The sequence below is a fragment of the Bos javanicus genome, chromosome 18 (assembly GCF_032452875.1).
Source record: "Bos javanicus breed banteng chromosome 18, ARS-OSU_banteng_1.0, whole genome shotgun sequence".
NCBI classification, from domain to species: domain Eukaryota; kingdom Metazoa; phylum Chordata; class Mammalia; order Artiodactyla; family Bovidae; genus Bos; species Bos javanicus.
In genome coordinates, this window is record NC_083885.1 from 58,833,345 (window position 1) to 58,860,804 (window position 27,460).

The 27,460-nt window shown below is 40.4% G+C and overlaps 1 protein-coding gene and 1 pseudogene across 1 annotated transcript in view; one reads left to right on the plus strand and one right to left on the minus strand.

The window, feature by feature from the left end:
- Positions 1-27,189, plus strand: part of LOC133229662 (zinc finger protein 665-like) — a 32,830-nt gene extending 5,641 nt beyond the window's left edge. The window contains exons 3-6 of the mRNA XM_061386269.1: positions 10,676-10,747; positions 12,028-12,109; positions 17,357-17,483; positions 24,782-27,189. Coding sequence (XP_061242253.1) covers positions 12,095-12,109; positions 17,357-17,483; positions 24,782-26,862 — 2,223 coding nt within the window. The 5' untranslated portion in view covers positions 10,676-10,747; positions 12,028-12,094 and the 3' untranslated portion in view covers positions 26,863-27,189. The remainder of the gene's footprint in view (positions 1-10,675; positions 10,748-12,027; positions 12,110-17,356; positions 17,484-24,781) is intronic.
- Positions 16,132-16,528, minus strand: LOC133229904 (ATP synthase F(0) complex subunit C2, mitochondrial-like; annotated as a pseudogene).
- Positions 27,190-27,460: the final 271 nt, after the last annotated feature.

Here is a 27,460-nt window from a genome sequence, read left to right on the forward strand (position 1 = left end):
ATTACAGGCCTATCTGAAAAGTACAAAGTCAGAGCATAGAAAGTAAAGACATAAAATGAAGTCACTTAGTTCTGGTCAGGGTGCCATCTCTTAACTCAAGTATGATGTAACCACGAATCAATTCCTGGCACTTTGACAGCTGTGGGAGAAGAAAGAATAACCTGTTAAGGGCCTTCCCAGAGGGGCTCGAGGAATGGGACCCCAGATCCCAATGTTTTTATGAGGACCTTGGTTCCTGGCTCAAATAGAGGCTTGCTTGACTCAGAGGCTGGGTCAGGAGTTGTCTCCCAGAGTTCTGTTAATGCCTGTTGAAAAGCTGAGAGCTGAGTTACATAACTAGTTAATTCCAAGGCTTCAGGGTCTATAACGATGTCTGTGCACAAGAAAAGCCTTCCATAAATAGATTCAAAGGGGGACAGTCCCTCCTTTTTGGCGGCAGTTCGAGCCCTCACTAAAGCTATGGGTAGGACTTTAATCCAATTGTCCTCCATCTCTTGAGTTAATTTGCAGAGATGTCTTTTGATAATGTCATTAGCTTTTTCAAACTTTCCTGAAGATTGGGGTTTCCCAATCTTCATTTATCACTGTAAGTGATATTTTATTCCTAGAGCTTTAGATACCCCCTGAGTTACAGCAGCTTTAAATGCGGAGCCATTGTCACTCTGAAGGCTCCTTGGCAGCCCAAACCTGGGGATAATTTCATGGATTAAAATCTTTAGAACTTCCTTAGCCTGCTTACTACGACAGGGAAAAGCCTCAGTCCATCCAGTAAAAGTATCTACCCAAACTTGTAAGCAAGAATATCAAATAGCTTTTGGCATATGAGTAAAATCAATTTCCCAGGCCTCTCCAGGATACTTTCCACTTCGTTGTAATCCAGATATTGCTAGGTTCTCAGTCTTCGGGTTATTTTTCTGACAAACCTCACACATTTTGATACGTTCTTTAAAGTTTTCATTACGTTTTTACTTTCAAACAAACGCGAAGCCATTTGGTAAGTACTCTGTGCACCCAAATGAAAACTCTGGTGTAAACCCTTTAAGAATTTTCCATTGAGCATTTTCAGGAATTATTAATCGTCCATCCTCAGACTGTAACCATCCGTTATCTGTAATCTTACTTCCTCTTTTCTCATATCTTTCTAATTCTTCCTCAGTATATTGTGGTTTTTCCTGTTCCACAGGACCTGTCCAGATCAAAGGCCTCTGCAGTGAAGGGGTTTCCTAAAGTGCTGCTTTTCTGGCTTGGCAGTCAGCCTGCTGATTACCTTCAGCTGCTTTACTCCCATCCCTGCTGTGCCCTTTGCAATGCATAACAGCTTCTTCTTTAGGACAATATATAGCAGTTAATAGGTTCTCCTCTTGCTGTTTTAAACTTTCGTTCCATATTGCAGCATGAGCATATAAAGTCAAATAAGCATACTTAAAATCCATGTAGATATTTACTAGCTGCCCTTTGCTTAACTCTACAGCTCGGGTCAGAGCCACAAGCTCTGCTAACTGAGCACTGGTTCCCTGGGGGAGAGATTTTGTTTCTGAAACCTATTCAGCAGTCACCAAGGTGTAACCTGCTTTATGCTTTCCATCCCAAACAAAAGAGCTGCCATCTGTAAATATTTCCATGTCAGGATTGTCTAATGGGGTATCCATTAGATCCTCCCAAGCTGCATAGTTTAAAGTTAGAAATTGGGAACAGTCGTGATCAGGTGTTTCATTTTCCTTCTCAGGAAGGAACGTGGCAGGATTTAAATTTCCACAAACTTTCAGCTTAGTTACTGGTCCTTCTAACAACAATGACTGATATTTAAAAGTCTACTGTCTGCCATCCAAATATTAACCTTAGAATTTAAGATTCCATTCACATCATGAGAAGTCAGTACAGTAAGATTTTGTCCATTAATTATTTTTAAAGCTTCAGGTGCTAATAAAGCCGCTGCCCCAATTACTCTTAGGCAGTGGGGCGACCCAAATGAAATTACATCTGATTTTCTGCGTAGATAAGCAATAGGTTGCTGGTGTGGGCCTCGGGCTTGTGTCAAAATTCCCAAGGCCATACCTTTTCTTTCAGTGAGAAATTAAATCCTGACCCTGTGGGCAAGCTCAAAGTGGGAGCTTGCAGGAGGGCAGTCTGAAGAACCTTAAAAGCCTTTTGAGTATCTGGAGACCAAACCAGTTTGTCTGTTGGGGCCTGCTGAGTTTCAGCTCTAAGTTTATATAAAGGTCAGGCAAGTTCCCCATAACCCGGAATCCAAATACGACAGTAGTCTGTGATTCCCAGAAATCTTCGCAATTGTCTTAAAGTCATAGGTAGGGGATGATTTAGTATGGGTTTAATTTTCAGGGCCTATGGCCCTAATCCCTTCTGATATGATTAGGCCCAGATATCTAACCGATGGTTGACAAAGCTGAGCCTTTTCTCTTGATGCCTTATAACTGCAGCCTGCCAGAAAGTTTAAGAAATCTTCTGAGGCTCTTGAACGAGCTTATTCTGTCTCAGCACAGAGCAAAATATCATCTACATATTGTAACACCACCACTTCAGAGCTATTAAAGTTTTGTAGATCCCGTGACAAACTTTGTCCAAATAAGTGAGGACTGTCACGAAATCCCTGGGGCAAAACTCTCCAGGTTAACTGAGAAGCTGGCTGTGTAGGGTCTTCAAAGGCAAATAGAAATTGACTTTCTTCCGCCAAAGGCACAGCATAGAAAGCATCTTTTAAATCAACTACTGAGAAATATTTGGCTCATTCAGGAATTTCAGACAATAGAGTATAAGGATCAGGCACCACGGGGTGTAAAGGAATTACAGCCTCATTTATTATTCGTAAATCTTAAACTAGTCTCCATTTTCCATTTGATTTCTTTATACCCAAAATAGGAGTGTTGCATGGAGTGTTACAGGGAACTAATAGTCCCCGCACCTTTAAATTTTCGATGATGGGTTTTAACCCTTCCTTAACCTCAGGTTTCAGTGGATACTGCTTCTTATGTGGAAGTAAGTGTGGGTCTTTGAGCTTGACAACTACAGGAATAGCATTTTGTGCTCGACCCACAGATTTTCCATCAGCCCATACTCTAGGATTTATATTTTGTTCAACTAAAGGGAGAGAAAGGGAGGGCTCCATAATCAGGAAAACAGAGGCATGGACCTTGTTCTGTGTCAGTTCAGTTCAGCTGCTCAGTCGTGTCTTACTCTTTGCGACCCCATGAATCGCAGTACGCCAGGCCTCCCTGTCCATCACCAACTCCCAGAGTTCACTCAGACTCATGTCCATCGAGTCAGTGATGACATCCAGTCATCTCATCCTGTTGTCCCCTTCTCCTTCTGCCCCCAATCCCTCCCAGCATCAGAGTCTTTTCTGATGAGTCAACTCTTCGCATGAGGTGGCCAAAGTACTGGAGTTTCAGCTTTAGCATCATTCCTTCCAAAGAAATCCCGGGGCTGATCTCCTTCAGAATGGACTGGTTGGATCTCCTTGCAATCCAAGGGACTCTCAAGAGTCTTCTCTAACACCACAGTTCAAAAGCATCAATTCTTCGGCACTCACCCTTCTTCATAGTCCAACTCTCACACCCATACATGACCACAGGAAAAACCATAGCCTTGACTAGACAGACCTTTGTTGGCAAAGTAATATCTCTGCTTTTGAATATGCTGTCTAGGTTGGTCATAACTTTCCTTCCAAGGAGTAAGCGTCTTTTAATTTCATGGCTGCAGTCACCATCTGCAGTGATTTTGGAGCCCAAAAAATAAAGTCCGACACTGTTTCCACTGTTTCCCCATCTATTTCCCATGAAGTGATGGAACTGGATGCCATGATTTTCATTTTCTGAATGTTGAGCTTTAAGCCAACTTTTTCACTCTCCACTTACACTTTCATCAAGAGGCTTTTTAGTTCTTCTTCACTTTCTGCCACAAGGGTGATGTCATCTGCATATCTAAAGTTATTGATACTTCTCCCAGCAATCTTGATTCCAGCTTTTGCTTCTTCCAGCCCAGCGTTTCTCATGATGTACTCTGCATGACATACTCCTTTTCCTATTTGGAAACAGTCTGTTGTTCCATGTCCAGTTCTAACTGTTGCTTCCTGACCTGCATATAGATTTCTTAAGAGTCAGGTCAGGTGATCTGGTATGCCCATCTCTTTCAGAATTTTCCACAGTTGATTGTGACCCACACAGTCAAAGGCTTTCGCATAGTCAGTTAAGCAGAAATAGATGGTTTTCTGGAACTCTCTTTTTTGATGATCCAGCGGATGTTGGCAATTTGATCTCTGTTCCTCTGCCTTTTCTAAAACCAGCTTGAACATCAAAAAGTTCACAGTTCACATATTGCTGAACCCTGGCTTGGAGAATTTTGAGCATTACTTTACTAGCGTGTGAGATGAGTGAAATTGTGTGGTAGTTTGAGCGTTCTTTGGCATTGCCTTTCTTTGAGATCGGAATGCAAACTGATCAGTATATTCCTCCCCAAAGGGGTGATGGAGACTCTGGCACAATCAGAAACTCGAATGAAAATAGCACAGAATCTCAGTTACAGCATAAAGAATAACTGAAATAATACCCTTTGGCTCGTCCAGACAGTCCCATTACGGAAGTGGATTAGGAAGGAAGTGGGCCAGGGGATTCAGTAAGCACGGGGTAAGTTGTCCCAGTATCTAAAAGAAAATCGACAGATTGGCCCCCCACAGTTATTAATACTTGGGGTTCCTCAGGTGTAATTAGGATGGGAGCTTGTGTGGGGACCCCTGGGCACCTTCAGTCCTGGTTGTCTTGAGAGTGTGACCCCAGGTATCATTATGACAACACAGTATTTTAAGAGAAACCTCCTTTTAAGTTTGTATAGAGAAGGAAAAAAATATCGCTAGTTTGTTTCCTCCTGCCGCTTAAGAGAGATAAAAATGTCTGACACTTGCAGCCTATTTCCTCCATTTGGAGACCCCCTGGCCTTCCTGCCTGTTACCCTCTCAACATCGTGTAATAAAACAGACATATTTTCAACTGTGGTTTTACCAAAGACATGAATTGTGTGTATGTTGTTATGTGTGCACACACAAATGGATATTTCTGGTCTTAGCTCTTTACCAGAGAATAACGGAGGTATGACATTAGATCTTGTGAAATTAAAGGCATTTCTTTGAGAAATGGGGGGAAAAAAGAACATTTAACATGATAAAACCAACAAAATAAAATGCTTCTACCGGCATCCAGCTTCAGCAGCCAGGGATTCAACCTGAAGGGGTGAGCGGTGTCAGCACGAAACGAGACAGCCTCTCAGTTTTCTTGGACTGCCTATTTATTTCAAGCTTATGATTCTTTTTTATACTTTTACAAAAACATTAGGTCAGGGGTTTGACATTTTCAGTTCCCCCTGACCCAGATTTGTTGTCTCCATGAATCATTGTTGCCCCTCAAAAGGAGTTCTTGCCTCAGAGATTCTCTTATTTACTTCTTCTCTTGTGTCCTTGTGAATACGTTGTAACTCATGCTAATGTCTGGGCTGCATACCACATCCCTCAGTTTATTTCTTATCTTTCTAAGTCCTGTTTGCCCCTAGTATCCTGGCTCACTATTTCTTAGAAAGGGCTTCTAGCTGTTAATATCTCTAAAGTCCCTAAACTCTATAAGCTATAATAGAATATGCTAAGATTACAACATGCCTTAAGTCTTTAGCTTCTAACTATTTTAAATATTCCTAAGCGCTAAATTCAGCAAACTCCTTTGCCAAAAACACTTTCCTTACAAATAGGCTTCAGATAGCAATCACTCTTTTGTAAAACTCCTTGAACAAATGTCAGTGATTAACTTTATGAATTATTTGCTGAGCACAGCTGCAGAAGGCTTTGTGCCTTCTCATGCAGTACTCTTGCCTGGAAAATCCATGGACAGAGGAGCCTGGTAGGTTGCAGTCCATGGGGTCGCTAAGAGTCGGACACGACTGAGCGACTTCACTTTCACTTTTCTCTTTCATGCATTAGAGAAGGAAATGGCAACCCACTCCAGTATTCTTGCCTCTAGAATCCCAGGGACTGCAGAGCCTGGTGGGCTGCCATCTATGGGGTGACACAGAGTCGGACACAACTGAAGCGACTTAGCATTAGAATGCTCCTCTCAAGAACAGTAAGCACCTTAATATTCTTTTCAGTCAACTCAGCCAAGGAAAGGAAAAAGCAAGTCAGAATCACAAAGCCTAACCTCTTCATCTCGGTTCTGTGCCTGCGGGACAAAGAGAAGGGGTTGTGGCCGTGCCTCCGTTTTGTCAGTAATGCCTAACGCGGCTCCCAACATGCTTCATTCTTTCCTTTCAAAAAAAGAAAAACAAAACAAAACACCTAGTTTGACTGGTTAGTTTAGTGGTCTGTTTTCTCCATTTTCTATGATCAGTGAAAAAAAAAAAAGTGAGCTGTGTGGTGATATGAAGATGTTTCCCTCAGGTCCCTTTTTGACTTTTCTGTGCAAATGAGGAAGTATGGACTGGATTGACTTGGAACCTTCCAACAGAGCCTCTCTATTCATAATGAAAAAGATTGCTCAGATCCTATTTCTAAGCTGACCCGTTACACTGTTTTTTGTACCAGTGGATATATATTTGCAATTCTGTATTTTTAAAATATTTTACTGCAGTCTTATAATAAAGAATTACCTGCTTGGTATCACTTTGACCCAATCTTGAAAGAAAAGTTTCTTTTGCTCAGATACATGACAGATGTTCATGGTCTTAAATGGGATGGGCAATAAGGACAAACTTGGCCCCCTTGCCCTTCAGCCTCCCATTTCACTATTCAGTTATACCCAGTTGTCTTCACTCAGCTCAGACCTTCTCATAAACGGCTTCTCTCTGGGCCTGAGGGAGCCCACTTGTAACATGGAGATGAGAAACTAGACCGGAAACTCTGAGCGTGAGCAACACTGACCCCTGAAATGATTAGCCAAATTGGCTGTGTGTCTGTGTGTGGCAGTTCTGGTTTGGAGGGAGTTTCTGGTGGTAATTCGAATTTTAAATAGATCCCAATCCTCCCTCAATGAAAAACGAAAAGGAAAACTGTAGGATGGAGGCAGGATCACAGGCTCAGAATTAGATGACTTCTATGAATAAGGCTAAATCTGAAGGGAGTTTTTTTTTTTTTTTTTTATGTCCTGACATTCAGACCTCCACTGGCTTTCACTTGTTCTTGGGACAAAAGCTTACTCCTTGCTGTGGCTCCACAACTCTCTGTCAAGCTCAGGGCCCTGTCAGTGTCTCCAGCCTCATCCCGGGAGCTGACCCTTTGCTCATGGTTTAGCCTGTCCTGGTCTCATTTACCTTTTCTCTGTTTCTAAATACCAAAACCATTTCTGTCTGGCATCATAGTTCCTTTTCTCACCTTCAGGTCACCCTGGCTCAGGCCCTTTGTCACCCTTCAAGTTTAGGCTCAGAGAGGTCTCCCCATCCCCTCCTAACAGTCTCTCTCATGTTACCCAGGTTTATTGCCTCTGTATCAGTTGCCATCAGCAGAAATTAAGGCCCTTCTTCATGGGTTATTTTGAGTCCTTCCTGGTTCCCCTCTTTTTAGGGCTGATAGTGTTCTTCTTCTTCCCAGTGTGGCTGCAGTACCTGATACTGGAAATGTCTTTAGATGACTGGACTATGGGTTGAGCTGAATAATCCTCAGGGAAGACCAAGAGAACAGGGCAGGTGATGAAGATGTTTCCCATGTTCTGGACATTTCAGCTATAATTGATCTTTACCCCATGTGACTACTTAATTACTCAAAAGATGAGCCAAGAAATATAGGAAGTCCTGAAAAGCCCTACAGAGCTGGTGTCCTCAAGCAGTGTGCTAAGATGTCCCCATGTTTAGTCTGCTGGGTTTCGTCCTCTGCAGCCCCCAGATCTAAGCTCTGTCCATCCAGGACCAGTCACCATCGTGGACAGCAGCTTTGCCATCTAGGAGTTCATGTGCTCTTGTCAGTGATTGTGATTTCAGTGCACTGAGGATGAGCAGAAATCCAAAACCTAATGGGGCAGGAAGGGGACGCTGCCCCCCGCTCCCCCCAAGAGGTAGAATATTTTCCAAATAGGTGTGGATGGAGAAAACAGGAGATAGTGAGACCTGGACACCCTTGCTTTGAGACTTCCTCATCACAAATGCCTTTGTACGTGGACTCCATAATGTCCCCAGGTGGTGGCAGACTTTCCCAGGAGGGCCAGTTTCTTGATTTTCATACTAAATGTGCAGTGTCCTTTGGGTGGTAGTTCGTGTGCACACGTCTTGTGATCCCCTTTGCCAAGAAATCCCTGTGTGCTTTAGTCTTGCTTAGTTCAGTCATGCAGGGAGGAGAGGTAGACAAATGGGGAAAGTGGAGGGAGCCTGGTGGGGTCTGCAGGAGGCTTGGAGCAGTATTTGGGGGCATCAAGGTGAGCCCAGTGAATGGAGCATGCGCCCATCCCAAGTGTAGTTGCAGGGACAAGGCAGGTGTGGATCTGTTGGAAAATAGTGTCTCAGTTCAGGTTGCAGAACCTGGAAGTGGGTTTGTTGGAAAGCCCGCATGGAATGGTTTGAGGTTCCAATGCCTTAGCTCGTGTTCCTGGGACAGCAGTGCTGAGGCTGACACTTGCCTGCGCAGGTTTGATTTGACAACTTGTGACCACACGTGAGCAGCAACGAAGGACGTGGAATTCAGCCAAGAGAAGTCTTTTCCACTGTTAGAACTGTGGCCTGGGCTGAGCCCGCAGATACCTGTGTGTGCAGGAGGATGGGAGCCTTGGGCTTGAGGGGCTGGTTCTAGCAGGTGCCCCCAGCATCCACTCACTCCCTGGCTTTTGTTGGCTCTTTTAGCAGGCAGGCACCATAGAGTAACAGGGAACATCTCAGGTCATTTTTTGCATCAACTTTGGTATCATTGTGTACTTGGGGTTGCCGGTGAAGAAAGCTTCATGTGCATTTGGGAAGATGCCAAGAGAATCTGGAGTGTTTCCTTGGAAGATGCTGAGGTCTCAGTGGGCCATGTGCATCATTGGAATGATCCGTCGTTTTCATAGTCTTTGGAGATTTTGATGTTTGACCTGGATCACTCACTGTAAATGAAAATATGGTGTCTTGTGTCTGTGGATCCTTGGGTGTCCTCTTTGTATTTTGCCTCATGCATGAGTTATCAGGGCTTGGAATGCTTTGTGTTTGTACAAGAGGGTCAGAGGCTCATTGTGGGCTCTGTGGACACTCTGTTGGACACCATGAAAGTTTGTAAGTTTGTTTGAGTCCCGCCGGGAAAATAGGAGTACTAAGGTTAAGATCACAGAATGCTTGTTATAAGGTGGTCCTGCTCGATAGCGATCTCTGGGCCCAACCTGAGAAGAGTCATAAACTCCTGTGATGTAGGGGAGGATGGCTCCAAAAAATCAGAGGGCAGCGATGCCACAGTGATCTGCAGCCTGGAGGCTTGTCCTCTAGAAGATGCAGCTGCAACTGTCTTGCTGCCAGGCTGTGTTCTCTGTTATCCACTACTGTCCCTCCCCTAGTAAGCACACATACAGGCACAGTACAGAAAACACGGAATTTTAACTGCACTGTTGGTGGTAATGTAAATGGTACTGCTATGTGGGAAAATAAAATGGAAGTTCCTTAACAAATTAATATAGAACAGGCCTGCTGCTGCTGCTAAGTGGCTTCAGTCGTGTCCGACTCTGTCCGACCCCATAGGCAGAAACCCACTAGGCTCCCCCGACCCTGGGATTCTCCAGGCAAGAACACTGGAGTGGGTTGCCATTTCCTTCTCCAATGCATGAAAGTGAAGAGCGAAAGTGAAGTCGCTCAGTCCTGCCCGACTCTTAGCAACCCCATGGACTGCAGCCTACCAGGCTCCTCCATTCATGGGATTTTCCAGGCAAGAGTACTGGAGTGGGGTGCCACTGCCTTCTCCATTAGAACAGGCCTACAGGCCTACAGTCAATCAAACCCATTTCTGACAGATATCCAAAGGAAAAGCAATCAGTTTTTCAGGGATATGTCCACAGTCCCATGAGTGTGACTGGATTTACAGTAGCCAAGGCATAGACATAGCCCAGATGTCTCTTGACGAAAGAATAGGTTACAAAAGTGTGGTATAGAAATATTTATTATATACTGTATATCCATGAACTATTTTTTCTCTGTATATAAATATAAAAATCAAGGATCCTGCATTTATGCCAGAATGAATGAACCTAGAGAACATTATGCCAAGTTAAATAAGCCTCACAAAGGAGGACAGACACTATGTGGATACTAGAATTGTCAAACTCATAGAGCCATCGAGTAATAAGGCTGTTACCAGGAGCCGGGTGGAAGGGGAAATGGGGCACTGGTAGTCAAAGAGTAGAGATTTTCAGTTATAAAATAAGTAAGTTTTGGGGATCTGAGGTACTGCATGCTGCCTGTAGTGTTTCTATATCCTTGAAATTCGCCCAGAGAGAAATAATACAGTGTACTCATAGGTGGATGTGTAACTTAACTCGAGTATAATAATTATTCAGTGTACGAGTCTATGACATGATCACTTTGTACACAGTACATTTATACCATTTTTGTTAGTTACACCTTAGTAAGGCTGGGAAAGAAAAAGAGAGTTGGGGGGTGCTTTTCTCCTCTGAATGGTGCTCAGTCCGGGCTTCACGTTTCATTGATGACACATTTTGCATACACATGTGCTGGAGTCCAGCTCTAGCAGCCAGGGAATCAGCCTGAAGAGATGAGCAGTGTCGGCGGAGAATGATGCAGCCTCTGACTGAAGGTACGGGACTGCATGTTTATTTCAAGCTTCAGGTTCTCTTTTATACTTTGACAAAAGCATTAAGTCAGAAGTTTGGCATTTTCAGTTCCCCTCACCCAGATTTATTGTCTCCATAAAACATTGTTGCCCTTCAAACAGAGTTTCTGCTTCAGCGATTCTCTCAGAATCCTGTTTAACTTCTGATTACATTGTAACTCATGCGTATATCTGGGCTGCATACCACATTCCTCAGTTTATTTCTTATCTTTCTAAATCCTGTTTGCCCCTAGCATCCTAAGCTCACTATCTCCTGAAATGGCTTCTAGCTGTTAATATCTCTGAAATTCTTAATCTCTATAAGCTATAGTAAAATATGCTAGCACTACAACATTCCTTAAATTTTTAGCTTCTAACTATTCTTAATTATTCCTAAACCCTAAATTCAGCAAACTTCCTTTGCCATAAACATTTCCCTCACAAATAGATCTCAGATGACAATCCTTCCCATGGCCTCAAGCTGTGGCCTACGTGCTCATCCTGGAACACTCTTTGTAAAGATCCTTGAACAAATGTCAATGGTTAACTTTATGGATTCTTCTCTGGGCACAACTGCACAAGGCTTTGTGCCTTCTCATCCTCCTCTCAAGGACAATAAGCACCTTAACATTCTTTTCAGTCAACTCAACCGAGGAAATGAAAAAACAGGTCAGAATCACAAGACCTAACTCCTTCATCCCGGGTCCATGCCTGTGGGACAAATAGAGGGGTTTGGGGCCGTGCCTCCATTTTGTCAGTAATGCCTAACGCGGCTCCCGACACACGTTTTGTACCCTCTGACCAGAGATTCCCCTTCAGGTAGTTTGTGTTGGTCCACAGCTCGAGAGTGTTTAAGATGCCCCAGTTGATTCCAGTCTGGATCCTCCACTGAGCATCAGGACTCTGAGTCTTCCCAGTCCTGAGGGCTCAGATCTGGGCTGAGGAGGGGATGCTCTGTTCTGAGTGGGGATGGATCAGGGCCTGCTGTGTGACCTGAAGGAGATTGCCTGGTCAGCAGAGGTGCCTCCTGCTGCTGTGTACATGAGGCCTCACCAGGAGGGGAGTGTGATCTGAGGGAAAGTGTGGGAATGTCCCATGGTGGTCTCTCTGCAGGTTTTGACTGTCCTGAGTCCCTCCTGAGACAGTGGCCACAGGGGACTGTCTGTTCCTCATGGTGAGGGCTTCGCTGTGTGTGTGGCTGGGGCTCAGGAAGAGGATGTGTTGACTCTAAGCATTAAACAGCATGTTTTCAACTTTGATAATAGACCTCTGAAGACTCGTGTTGCCTAGGAAGCCCTGAAGTTAAGGAAGAGGAAAGAAAAGGAGTGAGGCATGGCTCTTTCTCAGGTAAGGTCATATTTAGTCTGTCTTTCCTGAAATGCCCTTCTCTGGACTCGCTAATCATGTCTGACTCTGGAGTGTCCTGTGTGACTCCTGTACACGCACACTCACCTGGGGCCTTCCCTCAGGCCCTGTCGTCTCCACTTAGATCCCGTCTCCCCATGACCTGGTGACCTGGCCCTTGTGAGGAGGCTCCCCTGGGCACCATCCTGGGCCGGACTTCTCACCCATGGGTTGGAGACGGGGTCTCAGTGCTGTTGGGCAGCAGGGATTGCTTAGGGCCTATCTGGATGCGCTGTCTGCTGTCAACCAGGGTAAGGAAACTGCATGTGGAAGTCAGGTGTGTGCACAGTAGCTGGTCATATCTGGGAATCAGATCAATTGAGCCTGTCCTTTCCCTTTTGTGTATCTTGACATCCTTGTGAATATACTTTACATATCCACAAAGAATTATGTCTGAGTACTGTGTTCTGTTCAGTTGGTTTATTTGTCTGTTTTTATACCAGTACCACCTCACCTTGATTACCTTGTAATAGTTGTTGAAATAGAAAGACCTCCATCTTCCTTCTTCAAGAGTTTTGCTGTTTGCTCTTTGAATAGTTCTATGAATTTCACCATGTTTTATTCTGCTTCTATAAAGATTGTCTTGGCAGTTTTGATAATGAATTAATTGGTTTATTGATCCTTTGGTTATTAAAGAATCTTTTTTCATATAGTATGTTTCTTTTGTAATCTTTATGATTTTTACTGATGAAACTTTGTCTTGTGGGAAAGAAGATAAATTTACTTCTTTTTCAATTTGGGGACCTTTGATTTCTTTTTCTCATCTAATTGCTCTAAGGGTTTCAGTGCTTTGTTGAACTGTAGTGCAGAGTGTGCATCCTTGCCTTCTTCTTGACCTCAGAGGAAAAGCTTTCATTCTTTCCCCATTGTTGTGCTGTTTTCATAATGGCATTTATTATGTTGATGTTGGTATAATGTATTGTTTGTAGTTTATTGAGTGTTCCATCTTGAAAGGTTGTCAAAGTTTTGTCGAATGGTTTTTTCCTTCATCGAGATGATCCTGTTTTTTTTTTTCCCCTTTAATCTGTTAATGTAGTGTGTCATATTAATTGATTTTTGTATGTTGACTTCTCCTTGCCTTATATGAATAAAATCCGTTTGGTTATGGTGTCAGATCTTTTTATTTATTTATTTAAATTATTTTAATTGAAAGATAATTGCTTTACAGAAGTTGTTGTTTTCTGCCAAATACCAACATGAATCAGCCATAGGTATACATATGTGCCCTCCCTCCCATCTTCCTCCCTATCCCACCCTTGTAGGTTGTTAAAGAGCCCCTGTTTGAGTTCCTTGAGTCAGTCAGCAAATTCGCATTGGCTCTCTACTTTTATATATGGTAATGTAAGTTTCCATGTTACTCTCTGCATACATCTCACTCACCCTCTCCTTCCTCCCCTCCCCCCCCATCTGTTCTGTTTCCATTTCTCCAGATCTTTTAAATATGTGTTGAAGTTGGTTTGTAAGTATTTTAATTTTGCATCAGTATTTGTCAGGGGTATTGGTTTCTAGTTTTCCTTTCTTGTGTCTTTGGGAAATCAGCAAACTATTAGAATCATGCTTGCTCCATAGTGGTAATTCTTTTGTAAATGTTTGGTAGAATTTGGTCCTGTATTTTTCTTAGAGGTTTCTGACTACTTTTTAAATCTCTCTAGTTATAATGGGCTTCCTTAGTGACTCAAATCATAAAGAAACTGCCTGCAGTGTGGGAGACCCAGGTTCCATCCCTGGGTTGGAAGATTCCCTGGAGAAAGGAATGGCTGTCTAGTCCAGTATTCTTATCTGGAGAAATTCCATGGACAGAGGAACCTTGTGGGCTACAATCCATGAGGTCACAAAGAGTCAGACATGACTGAGTGACTAACACTTTCACTTTCAACACTTATCAATTTTTTTATTTCTTAATAAGTAAAATAGTTTGTATGTTTCTGAGAATTTGCCAGTATCTCCTATATTCTGTCATTTATTGGCATTATTGGTCATAGTACTTCCTTATCTTTAGAAACTTTCTTTGACCTCAGTTGTATTCACTTCTGTTTCATATCTGTTTTTAGTTACTTGAATCTTTTTTTCTCTTTTCCTTAGTCTAGGTGGGGATTTTCCTACATAGTTTTTTCAAAACATCAACTCTTGGTTTGTTGATTTTTGTATTTTTCTACTTTCTGTTGTATCTCTGGTTTAATCTTTCTTATTTACATGTTTCCTTCTGCTAAACGAGTTTAGTTTGTTTTCCGTTTTTTGCTTCCTAAAGGTCTAAAAATAGATTTCAGATATCAGATCTTTTCTGTTTTTTACTGTAAGCATTTAACAGTTCAGACTTTCCTTTTAGTACAGTGCTCTCTGTGTGTTATAAATTTTGTAATGTTTTCTTTTCGTTTTCATCCATGTATTTAAAAATTTCCATGTGATTTTTTCTTAGACCCATTTGTGGTGTAAGAGTGAGCTGTTTAATGTCCACATTTGAGGAATTTTCTTTTTTTCTTGTGTTTATTTCATTGTTGTCAGGGAAGATACTTTCCTGCTATCAGTCTCTTAAGATGGTTAATTTTGGCCTAACATGTGGTCTCTGATAGAGAATGCTTTATGTGTCCTTGAGATACATGTGTTTTATGCTTTTGTTGGGCCATGTGGTCTGTACATGCCTTTTCAATGTTTGCTTCATTTTTCTGAGATATTTAATGTTAGATGTATATGTATATTTTACTTGTTACAGCTTTTTGGTAAATTGACCATTTTATCATTATACAATATTTATCTCGTTGCAGTTTTTTTTTTTTCCAGTTTATTTTGTCTGATATAACAGTCTCCCCTGCTCTCTGTAGGATGGACTGTCTTTTTCCATCCTTTCACTTTTCACCTTTCCATGTCCTCACAAACATGAGTACTACCTGTTTCACCTCTCTGACAAACTCTGTGTCTCTTGCCCTGGGATTTTCCTCCTGTTACTTCTGGTGGTCCCTGCTCATGTGCATCGTATTGTGGTGAAAGACAGGCCTCCTGGACTGCTCCTTTCATGCCACTGTAATTTCAGAAAGAATGTATTGAATGTTTCCTTCCTATCATGATGTTTCTTGAGATAGTCTTGCTTAATAACTATATTTTTTTCCATATTCTTTTTTGCCATGATTTTTAATTCTCCAAGAAGTTTTTTTACTTTGCTATTGTGATACTTTTTTTTGTCATAATCTAATGACTCTTCTAATTTCAAATCACTGTTTTATTAATGGAAAAAAAAAGTAAAGAAAGTCTTTGGCTTCTGTTAATGCCTTGCTATGTAAATTTAAATGGATAAAATTTTATTTGTATCTTTGTATATGGTAATTTTATTATGAATTGAGTTCAAGTATTCTTTTTTTTTTTTTTTTTTTTTTTTACTGTTTTTACCTGTTTTCTCTTTGTAGCCTAGTATAGAATCCTGTTGACAAACTCAACTGAGTACAAAGGATACATTTTTATCATCTCAAAGGTGTTGAAATACATGTAAATAAAAGGATGATATAAAATTGTCCAAAAAATCTGTCAAAAGACAAATCCTCTCGTGTCAGTTAATTTTTTATAGATAAGCATGCATACATGTGCAAGTCTGTGGTTTAGATAGAAGACATCATGATTTAAAAACTACGTATCACCTTTTTTTTTTAAGTTGAAATTATGTTATCAGTATAATCTGTGGCCTTGGAATTTTCTAAACAATCCTGTTAGTGTTTTAAGTAGTAAATTACTAACAGTTGTGTTTCTGTATCCATGTCTATAATGACCTTTCATGCCAGTCCAAATTGTTCACCGTGGACTTTTTTTTTTTTTTCATATTAATACAATATTTATTTGTTTTCCTTCTGTCAAACCCTGAGCCCACCACTTTCCCCAGGCTGCCTGAGGAGTTACAGGAAAGGGAACATACAGGGCAGACAAAGGAGAAAGAACTATGGGAGGTGGAAACAGCTCCTTCATATCGTGAAGAAGATGAGCTAGACCACCATCAGGCAAAAGAGCCCCATGGCCTTTGAGGGCCAAGCCCATGGCATAGAAGAGCTATTGTTTGAGAGAAGGGTTCCTGGCATAACAGTGATGAAGCTCCCTAACACAGTCCCACTTCCAGGCCTGGAGCCAGCCACCCTTGCTGTGGCAGCTCCAGCTTCAGGGAACTTGGCTGCTGTGTCAAAGTCCTTTGAAATGGCACTGGTTAGGAAGCTGAGGCTAGGAATAAGTGAGATGGTCGGGGGACCTGGGGCTGCCAAGCTGCTGTGGCTCTCATCGGTCAGTATCTCCAGTCCTTCACCACCACTGTGGACAGTGATCACTCAACAGGGAGGAGGTTCTCCTGATCAGGGAGGGGGTAGAGACTAATTTGGCACAGGTGTCCATTTTCAAGGGATGAAGGCCCAAGGCCTGAGAGCTGCTCCCCTTGCAGAGAAGACAGAGGGGCAGGGAGGAGGCTCACCTTGGACTTCTTTCAAGTTTTCTTTAGAAGCCCTCTGTCAAAGGACTTTTAATGTTCTCTGTATTACTTAACTGTTAGATGTTTAAGCTTCAGTTGCTGAGCCCAAGCTTTTGAGTTCAGGTGCTTCATGTAACATTTCTTACCTTCTTGACCTGAGTCGAGTTTCTCAGAGTGTCTGTGACACAGGTTTTCTTCTGTAAGGTGGGAACAGATCATTGTTTAATGAGCTATTACATTGATGACAGATTCTTGCCTGTAAAGTACTTATTTAATGTTTAGAGTAGTATTACAGTAATTTAGAGCAACAGGAAGCCTTCAGACACTTTTGGTCCTTGCTGCTGTTAGCAACATCATAACTGAAAATTTTGACCTTTCCATTAAAAGTGCTGTGGATCTCATCATCTCTGAAGACACCACTCATGCTGTACCTCATCTAGATAATGAATTGCACTCACTGGGTAGAACATAATATCTGACACTTCTGTATAGCCACAACAGTTTTGAGCTTTATTTATTTCATGGATTTTGAACAATGATGAAAAATCCATATTAATTGGAGGATCTCATAAGGTCTTAGGGAAAAGCATAAGAAATTAAAATTAGAGATCCATAATTTCTCCAGATACCCCTGCATGGATCTGTTAGAACACATACTTGAACGAAGTCAATCCTTAGCCCTTACTACCCTTTCTCTTTTGCATGAAAATGAGAACTTTTCATGGCCCTTTTGGTGACGTGTGGTTTCATTTCAGGAACGACTGACCTGTGAGGATGTGGCCATCGAATTCACTCACGAGGAGTGGGTATTTCTGGATCCTGCTCAGAGGGCCTTATACAGGGACGTGATGCTGGAGACCTATAGGAACCTGCTATCTGTGGGTGAGGATGACTTCCTTCCCGAGCTGCCCTTGGGTATCTGCATTTTCCCTGCGTGCCCCCTTGGGAGGCCCTGATGTCTTTCATCTGAGAATTCTGGTGATTGGGGCATGACACAGCTTCACAAGGTTAAACTGACCCTCTTCAGATGCTGTGTCTGTTTCATGTCATATCTGAGGTTGTCCCAGAGCTTAATCATGTACAAAGGTCACTGGCAAGTGTTAAAAAAAAATACCAAAAAACCCGATTTCCCATTTTCTACCTTTTGACTTTTGGCTCAGTGTTTTAAAAAATCCACAGCACTTTAGATTTCTCTCTTCTGATAACGCTGAATATCTATTTGTTTGTTTTTGCTTGCTTGTTTACTTTTTTTTTTTTTTGCTGTGCCATTCTGCATGTGGGATCTTAGTTCCCTGACGAAGGATGAAACCTGCACCCCCTGCATTGGAAATGCAGAGTCTAAACCACTGGATCACCAGGGGAGTCCCAGAATTTCTGTTTCTGATCTGAATAGTATTTCAACATTGGAGCAGGAGAAAAAGCTCTGGACAGTGGGGAGTGATGTAAAAGTAGCCAAAAATACAATGTATAAAGAAAAACAAGTATTTCAAAAGGGCTGTTTTTTTCTGTTTAGGAGTGGGACAAGTTGGTGATTGGATCCTCTGTGGTTGTTACTTAGGAAAATGTAAGGAGAGTGGATAGAGAGATCATCTTTTTGATCCTAGATCCTACGAGGGGAGCATATGTGAATCTCGCAGGCTCTTAGCTTGCCATCTGTAGGTTGAGAGCATGGTCACATCTCAAGATGCTGTGATGTCTGACATTCATGTTGTATTATTTTTACTCTTGTACTGCCCTACCCAGTCTAGGAATGTGAACTGTTCCTGATGTTACATTCTCCTTACTTTGTATCCTTTTTCCTCTTAAATTTCTTTGAAATATATTCCTGAGGGTCTGAAATTTTATCTAGTTTCCTTGCTGTGATAATCCACCTATGTTTAATTGGCAACCTCTGGTGAGTCTCTGTGGAGTGGATTTACTAGGTAACAGAAAACTGTGATGGAGACACTATCCCTAATGTTATTTTCTTGCTCTGTACAAAGTCACCACTTGAAGCTATCCAGTAGAGTGGTCAGTATGTTCTAGGATTATGAGAGAGAAAGTATCACGAGAGCCCGATACATCTTTCCAGGTTATTTTATGGCTTTGGAGACTCTGTCAAGGGCACCGTGACAGTGTTGTTCATGTGTATCAAGGACCATATATTTTAGCCTCTGTAAATGGTATGGGAATTTATCCCAGGACAGCTTTGTCCAAGTTCACATTCTCATATCTATGAGGCTATTGGCTGCACTGTTGTTCTGGGCATTGTAGGTATTTTTTATTTTATCATTAAGTTCAAATTTCTGTATTACTCTTAATGTTTCTGTTTTGTATTTGCAATGCGTTGGATGGTTGATTGGGAAATGGTCCCTATGGTGGAACTGGTGATCAGTCCCTCTTAAAATTCTTTATATATTCTTTGTACTCATTTACTATCAGATGTATGACTTCCACATATTTTCTCTTTTACTGTTGATTGTCTTTTCAAACTCCCTGCACTTTAATGCACAGTAGTTTATAATTTTGATATAGTTCAATTTATTGATATCTGGTTTTATTTTGTGGCCTGTGCTTTTGGTGTTATATCTGGTAAATCATTTGTGGGTCCAATTTCCAGAAACATTTCCTGTATGTTTACTTCCAGGAGTTTTATACATTTGGGACTTAGGTTTAGGTCTTTGAACCATTTTGAGTTCATTTTTGTCTATAGTGTAAGATAATGTTCCAAGTAAATTCTTTTGCTGGTGGGTATTCAGTTTGTCAACATGTCTTGTTTCATAGACTGCTTCCCCCATTTAGTAGTTTTTACACCCTTGCGAAACATCTTTTGAACATTTGCACAAGAGGTGTTTTTGTTTTTGTTTTAACCATTCTTTTTAGGTATGATGCTGCTGCTGCTGCTAAGTCACTTCAGTCATGGGTGCCTCTGTGCAACCCCACAGACGGCAGCCCACCAGGCTCCTCTGTCCCTGGGATTCTCCAGGCAAAAACACTGGCATGGGTTGCCATTTCCTTCTCCAATGCATGCATGCATGTACACCAAGTCACTTCAGCCATGTCCAACTCTGTGCGACCCCATAGATGGCAGCCCACCAGGCTCCTCTGTCCCTGGGATTCTCCAGGCAAGCGTACTGGAGTGGGTTGCCATTTCCTTCTCCAGTTTTTAAGTATAGTTAATTTACAATGTTGTGTTTCAGGTATACAGCAGTTTACAAGATACTCAATATATTTCCCTGAGCCATTATATCGTAGGTTCTTGTTGCTTATCTATTTTGTATATATATTAGTTTGTATATATTTAGACTCCTAATTTATCTCTCCCTTGCCTGCCCCCATCACCATCCTGTACTATCCCATTTGGTAACCATAACTTTGTTTTTTATGCTGGTGAGTTTATTTTTTGAATAAGTTCATTTGTATCATTTATTTCAGTTCAACATATAATATCCCATGATATTTGTCTTTCTCTGTCTGATATCCATTAGAATAATCTCTAAGTCTGTCTATAATGCTGCAAAAGGCATTACTTCATTGTGTTTTATGCGGTGGAGGTGGCAACCCACTCCAGTGTTGTTGCCTGGAGAATTTCATGGACAGGGGAGTCTGGCAGGCTGCAGGCCATGGGGTCTTAAAGAGTTGGACACGGCTGAGCTACTTTCACTTCACAATATTCCCTTGTATATATGTACCACATATTCTTTATCCCTTTGTCTGTCAGTGAACATTTAGGTTGCCGCCATGTTTTGGCTGGTATAAATAGTGCTGCTAACAACATTGGGGTGCATGTATCATTTTGAATTAGTTTTCATCCTTTCTGGATACATGCCCAGGATTGGAATTGCTGGTTCATGTGATAGCTCTATTTTTAGTTCTTTATGGAACCTCCATGCTATTCTCCAAAATGGCAGTACCAATTTATGTTCCTTCCAACAGTGTAGGAGGGTTCTGTTTTCTCCACACCCTCTCAAGCATTTATTGTTTGTAGACTTTTTGATGGTGGTCATTCTGACCAGCGTGAGGTGATACATTTTTGTAGTTTTGATGTGCATTTTTCTCATAAGTAGAGATGTCAAACATCTTTTCAGGTGACTGGTGGCCATCTGTTTGTCTCCTTTGGAGAAATATCTGTTTTGATCTTCTGCCCAGTTTTTGATTGGGTTATTTGTTTGTTTTGATATCAAGCTGTATGAACTGTTTGTATATTTTGGAAATAAATCCCTTATAGGTATCATTATTTGCATATATAGTCTGCTAGTCCAAAAGTTGAATTTTTGTTCTTTTTTCGGTTTCCTTTGCTTTGCAAAAAGGTTTTAAATTTAATTAGGTCTCATTTGTTTGATTTTGCTTTTATTACCATGACTCTAAGAGATAGATCCAAAAAAAATTTGCTGACATTTATGTCAGTGTTTTGCATTTGTTTTCCACTATGAATTTTATAGTATCTGGCCTTGCATTTAGATGTTTAACACATTTTGAGTTTATTTTTGTATGTGGTGTTAGAGAATGTTATAATTTCATTCTTTTTCATGTAACTATCCATTTATGCCAGCATCACTTATTGAAGAGACTTCTTCATTCTATATTCTTTCCTCCTTTGTTACAGAATAATTGACACTAAGTAAATTAGTTTATTTCTGGGTTTTCTCTCCTATTCTACCTATCTGTGTTTCTGTTTGGTGCCATCATCATACCACTTCCCTGGTGGCTCAGACAGTAAAGCCATCTGCCTACAATGCAGGAGACCCAGGTCCAGGTTCAGTCCCTGGGTCAGGAAGATCTGCTGGAGAAGGAAATGGCAACCCACTTCAGTATTCTTACCTGGAGAACCCCATGGACAGAGGAACCTGGTAGGCTACAGTCGATGGGATCACAAAGAGTTGGACACGACTGAGTGACTTCACTTTCACTTTGTTGACTGTCAGTTTGTAGCGTAGTCTGAACTCAGGGAACATGATTCCTCCAGCTCTGTTCTTTGTCAAGATCATTTTAGATATCAAAGTCTTTTGTATTTTGGTACAAATTAAGTTTTTCTTTGTTTTATGAAATATGTCATTGTTAATTTGATAAGGGTTGCACTGAAAATGTTGATTGCCTTGGATAGTATGGTCATTTTGACAGTGTTACTTCTTATGTATATGTTTGTGCCATCTGTTTGTGTCATCTTTGGTATCAGTCATCAGCATCTTATAGTTTTATGAGTACAGTTCTTTTGACTTCTTAGGTAGGTTTATTCCTTAGAATTTTATTCTTTTCTATGAGATGGTGAATGGGATTGTTTGATTAATTTCACTTTCTGATATATCATTATTAGTGTATAGAAATGCAGCAGTTTTCTATATATTTTGTATCCAGCAAGTTGACTCATTGATGAGGTCTAGTAGTCATCTGGTGGCATCTTCGGGATTTTCTGTCGGTAGCATCATAGTGACAGTTTTACTTTTTAAATTTTTTTAACTTGAATTCCTTTTGTTTCTTTTTCTTTTCTGATTGTTGTGGCTAGGACTTCCAAAAATATGTTCAATAAAAGTGGCAATAGTGAACATTCTTGTCTTATTCATGTTGTTAAGGGGAATACTTTCAGTGTTTCCCTGTTGAGTATGATGTTAGCTGTGTGTTTGACATATACAGTCTTAATTATGTTGAGGTGGGGTCCATCTGTGCTGACTTTCTGAAGGGTTTTTATCATAAATGGCAGTTGAATTTTGTCAGAACCTTTTCTGCATCTATTGATGATCATATGGTTTTTAGTCTTCAACTGTTAATGTGGTGTATCATAGTGATTAACTTGTGGATACTGAGAAATCTTGCATCCCTGCAATAAATCCCACTTGATCATGGTATGATCCTTTTGTGTATTAGTAACTGTTTGAATCTGCTCTTTTGAACTCAGGGAAGGTCTAGGAGAATAAAGCCTTTTTCTACGAAAAAGAGTTGGGTGCCTCAGAAAGGCTTTTGTAACTGGGAAGGTCTTCCAGAGTCAGTTTCAGTCCCTCCTTTTCTTTGATACTCCTCGATCTTGAGATGAACATGTGTGGAAGAAGAAATGAAATAAATGTCCAATAGAGAGGTTAATCATACTTGACAGAGGAACCCAGGTTTAGATAGCCTTTTCCTGGATTTTCCTTCTGATTTCTGCTGATAAGATTCTTACACAATATCCTGGAATATTGTGTATGTTTTTCTTGAATATAAGCATTCCATTGTAACTTACAAAATTCACAGTTGGATACATTCCATTGTAAATAGTATGACAGGTATTATCCTGCTTTCTCCATATATCACAGTCATTTTTAAAAATTTCTCTGTTTCTGTCCCATACCCATAGTATAAAACCCATAAACTTGCTCAACCAGTTCTTTTCTTTTAAGGTCAGTATATTAGTTTGTGCTCTCAGTTATTTTCCCAAAGACATGCAGTCACAAGCTGATATCTGACATAAACCTGTGTACCCTATGCTCCACGCAGGCCCTTTCTTTGTCCTGACCATTTGTCACAGAGTACCTTGATATGGATGGAAACATTGTTCTTACCTATCACATCCCTCCATGTTCTACATACTCTCACTGTAAAGATAATACCTGGTCATTTATTGAACAAGTTTCTCAGGACATGACCTAAATCACTCTGTGCATCCATGGTAACTCACAACCCATTTTGAGATGGGATGGTTGAATAATAGTTAAACAGACTACTTCTGACTTGTATCTTCCTTGACATTTTCTTTCTTAGTTCCTTGTATGTTTTTTTTTTTTCTTTTTTTAAATATTTTCTAGTCTATTCATTTTGTGGGTCGTCATGTTTACAAATAAGTTTTCTCAGTCTGTAGGTTCAGATTCATATCCTGGTTCTCTTACCACTTAGTGCACCAATTGGGTGTGTCTCCTGCTCTGATTAGAGAAAAACATGTTATTTTACCTCAAGCCTTTTAAAGCAAATTAGCGCTGTCAGTAGTTCATGTTTTATAGTAAATACTCAAAATGTATTTTTGTTTAAAAACGGTAATATCTATATTCTGTCATGTTCTTTATGATACGACTTTATCTATATTTTATCTTTTTAAATTTTTATTTATTTTTTAATCGAAGGATAATGGCTTTACAGAATTTTGTTTTCTGTCAAACCTCAACTACATTATATCTTGTATGCTTTTCACTTGCAACATTTTTCAGCAATATTGTGTCTGATCCTAGTCAATAAATACACAAAGCACTCTTTATTATATTTTGGTGCCATTAAACTAGGTAATTAAGAATAGTGCATGGCTAGACATCAGTCTTCCTTGATGGCTCAGTGGTAAAGAATTCACCTGCTAATGCAGAAGATGCAGGTTTGATCCCTGAGTCAGGAAGATCCCGTGGAGAAGGAAATGGCAACCCACTCCACTATTCTTGCCTGGGAAATCCCATGGACAGAGGAGTCCGGTGAGCTACAGTCCATGGGTCGCAAAGAGTCAAACACGACTGAGCGACTGAACAACAACAACATAGGTAGGGATTGCTTTGTTTATTGGCTGTAAGAAAACTGGTGAATATTTTATGTCTTAATTTATGTATCATTTACAGATGATGGTCTTTTAGCGTGTATTCTGCAATACAGCTGACACATAACTACATGTTAACATTGTAAAATGCCTTTTCTTTTTGGGTATGTAGTTCTATAGCAGATTTAGAAAACTACGTTGTTTCCAAAAAATTGTTTTAGTCATATTCTTCATTTTCTCATTTGTTTTCAATTGTAAACAACCAATTATGAATAGTTATTAATTGGGTAAGCTTCAATTAGAATTATTTACTGTTATAATATATAATATTGTGTTTAGAATTTATTTATGTATAGTAAGTATGGAGAATACAGTGATAGTGTAATATTTTTCTTTTCAATTTGAGACAACTATTGATTGATACCTTCCTAAGGGTCCTGGTAGAAAAATACTCTGTTTTTGAGAGTTGGCGTAAGATTGTCCAATGTGAGTGTGTTTGGCATATGGTTTTTAAAACTAGGCTACCTTAACGGTGAATTTATACTATGTTTTCTTAAGTTAAGAATTCTATTCCTTTAGTGTTTCTAAAACTTAAGGTCATCATTGTGGTGTTTCATAACTTGGCACAAGTATTACTTTTGGTATAATATATTCAACATGAAACATTTATTTTTGAATTATTGTGAGCAGGATACCTATGATTCTTTTTATCTTGTAGATATCTCTCCTACACATGTGATCAAGCATTTACAACTGGAAGCGAACAGTGATAAACTAGAAACATTCCAAACATTGATGCTGGGAAGACCTGAAAGCTGTGAAATCAAACATTTTCATCTTTGGCAAAGTGAGGAAAATATGTGTGACTTTGAGTGTCAGGGGAGAGATGACAGAAGCAATTACAAAGGGACATCTGTAAGCCTTAATGGAAATGTGCCTGATGGAAGAGATTTGCATGATAGAAAGGATGCAGGAATCAAGCCCTTTGGAAACAGGTTTGGATTTAACTTTCAGGATAAACTGCAGATATTTCAAACTGGCAGGATAATTTCTGAATATAATGAAGTTGAGAGGTCTGTCAACAACAGTTTCTTATTTAAACCACTTCAAAGAATTCCTCCTTGTGTCCAAACCAGTGTTTCTAATATATATGGGAATGATTTTATGAATCCTTCAGTAATAACACAAGAACTCAAAGCACACAAGGAAAATCCTTACAAATGTGATGACTGTGGCAAGGCTTTTAGTCACAACTCACACCTCAGGAGACATAAGAAAATTCATACAGGAAATAAATTATTTAAATGTGATATATGTGGCAAAGTCTTCAGCGGAAATTCAAACCTTGCTGTTCATCAGACAGTTCATACTGACGAGAAACCTTACAAATGTGATGAGTGTGGCAAGGCCTTTCGTGTAAAGTCATCACTTCTAAGTCATCAGACAGTCCATACTGGTGAGAAACCTTACAAATGTAATGACTGTGGCAAGGCCTTTCGTGTAAAGTCATCACTTTTAAGTCATCAGACAATTCATACTGGCGAGAAACCTTACAAATGTGATGAGTGTGGCAAGGCCTTTCGTTTAAAGTCATCACTTTTAAAACATAAGACAATTCATACTGGCGAGAAACCTTACAAATGTGATGAGTGTGGCAAGGCCTTTCATGTAAAGTCAATCCTTTTAAGTCATCAGACAGTTCATACTGGAGAGAAACTTTACAAATGTGATGAGTGTGGCAAGGCCTTTCGTGTAAAGTCATCACTTCTAAGTCATCAGACAGTCCATACTGGAGAGAAACTTTATAAATGTGATGAGTGTGGCAAGGCCTTTCGTGTAAAGTCATCACTTCTAAGTCATCAGACAGTCCATACTGGTGAGAAACCTTACAAATGTAATGACTGTGGCAAGGCCTTTCGTGTAAAGTCATCACTTTTAAGTCATCAGACAATTCATACTGGCGAGAAACCTTACAAATGTGATGAGTGTGGCAAGGCCTTTCATGTAAAGTCAATCCTTTTAAGTCATCAGACAGTTCATACTGGAGAGAAACTTTACAAATGTGATGAGTGTGGCAAGGCCTTTCGTGTAAAGTTATCACTTTTAAGTCATCAGACACTCCATACTGGTCAGAAACCTTACAAATGTGATGAGTGTGGCAAGGCCTTTCCTGTAAAGTCAACCCTTTCAAAGCATCAGGCAATTCATACTGGTGAGAAACCTTACAAATGTGATGAGTGTGGCAAGGCCTTTCCTGTAAAGTCAACCCTTTTAAGGCATCAGACAGTTCATAGTGGTGAGAAACCTTACAAATGTGATGAATGCGGCAAGGCCTTTCCTGTAAAGTCAACCCTTTCACAGCATCAGACAATTCATACTGGTGAGAAACCTTACAAATGTGATGAGTGTGGCAAGGCCTTTCGTTTAAAGTCAGTCCTTTTAAAGCATCAGACAATTCATACTGGACAGAAACCTTACAAATGTGACGAGTGTGGCAAGGCCTTTCGTGTAAAGTCAACCGTTTTAAGTCATCAGGCAGTTCATACTGGTGAGAAACCTTACAAATGTGATGAGTGTGGAAGAGTCTTCCGTAAAAAACCACAGCTTCAACGTCACTGCAGAATTCATACTGGAGAGAGACCTTTTAGATGTAATGAATGTGGCAAGTTCTTCAGTCAAAATTCACACCTTAAAAGACATCGGAGAATACATATAGAGAAACCTTTCAAATGTTTTGAGTGTGGAAAATCCTTTACTCAGGTCACAGCACTCACTAAACATCAGAAAATCCATACATAAGAGAAACTTATGTGAATGTGGTATATAGTAGAAGTCTTCAAACTTCAAAGTTGAAAATGCACACCCTACTGTTGGTCAGAGAATTCATACTACTGAGAAACCATACAAATATCGTGAGTGTGGCGACATCTTAGGCTTCATGAGAAAATTCATACTGCTTAGAAGCCAGATATATATGTATTGATTAGTCAGGTCTTTAGAACATGAATTCATTCTAGAAAGATTACTCACTGATTTCATAAATGTTAAAAAAAGAAAGAAAACCCTATCCTCACATCTCACATCTCACCAGTAGTATCAGAGTATGTATCCTGGAGAAAACACACAGCAATGGAGCCATACTTCCCAGACTCAGTGGTTGTGGCAAATCCTTTACCTTTTTCACTCTATGTATTCTCTGATGACTTTAGTTCAGGTACTCAGCAACTGCAGTAAGTCCAGATTTGAAGAGAAGCTACAGAGATCTTTTTGTGTAAAAGAAACCCAAATTCTAACTCAGCAAAGATGATTCTTTGGGACAGTAGTCCACCATTTTTTGGTCTCCTGGCTTTCTGAATAAAGTCACTATTCCTTACCCAACAAGTAGTCTCTCAGTTTA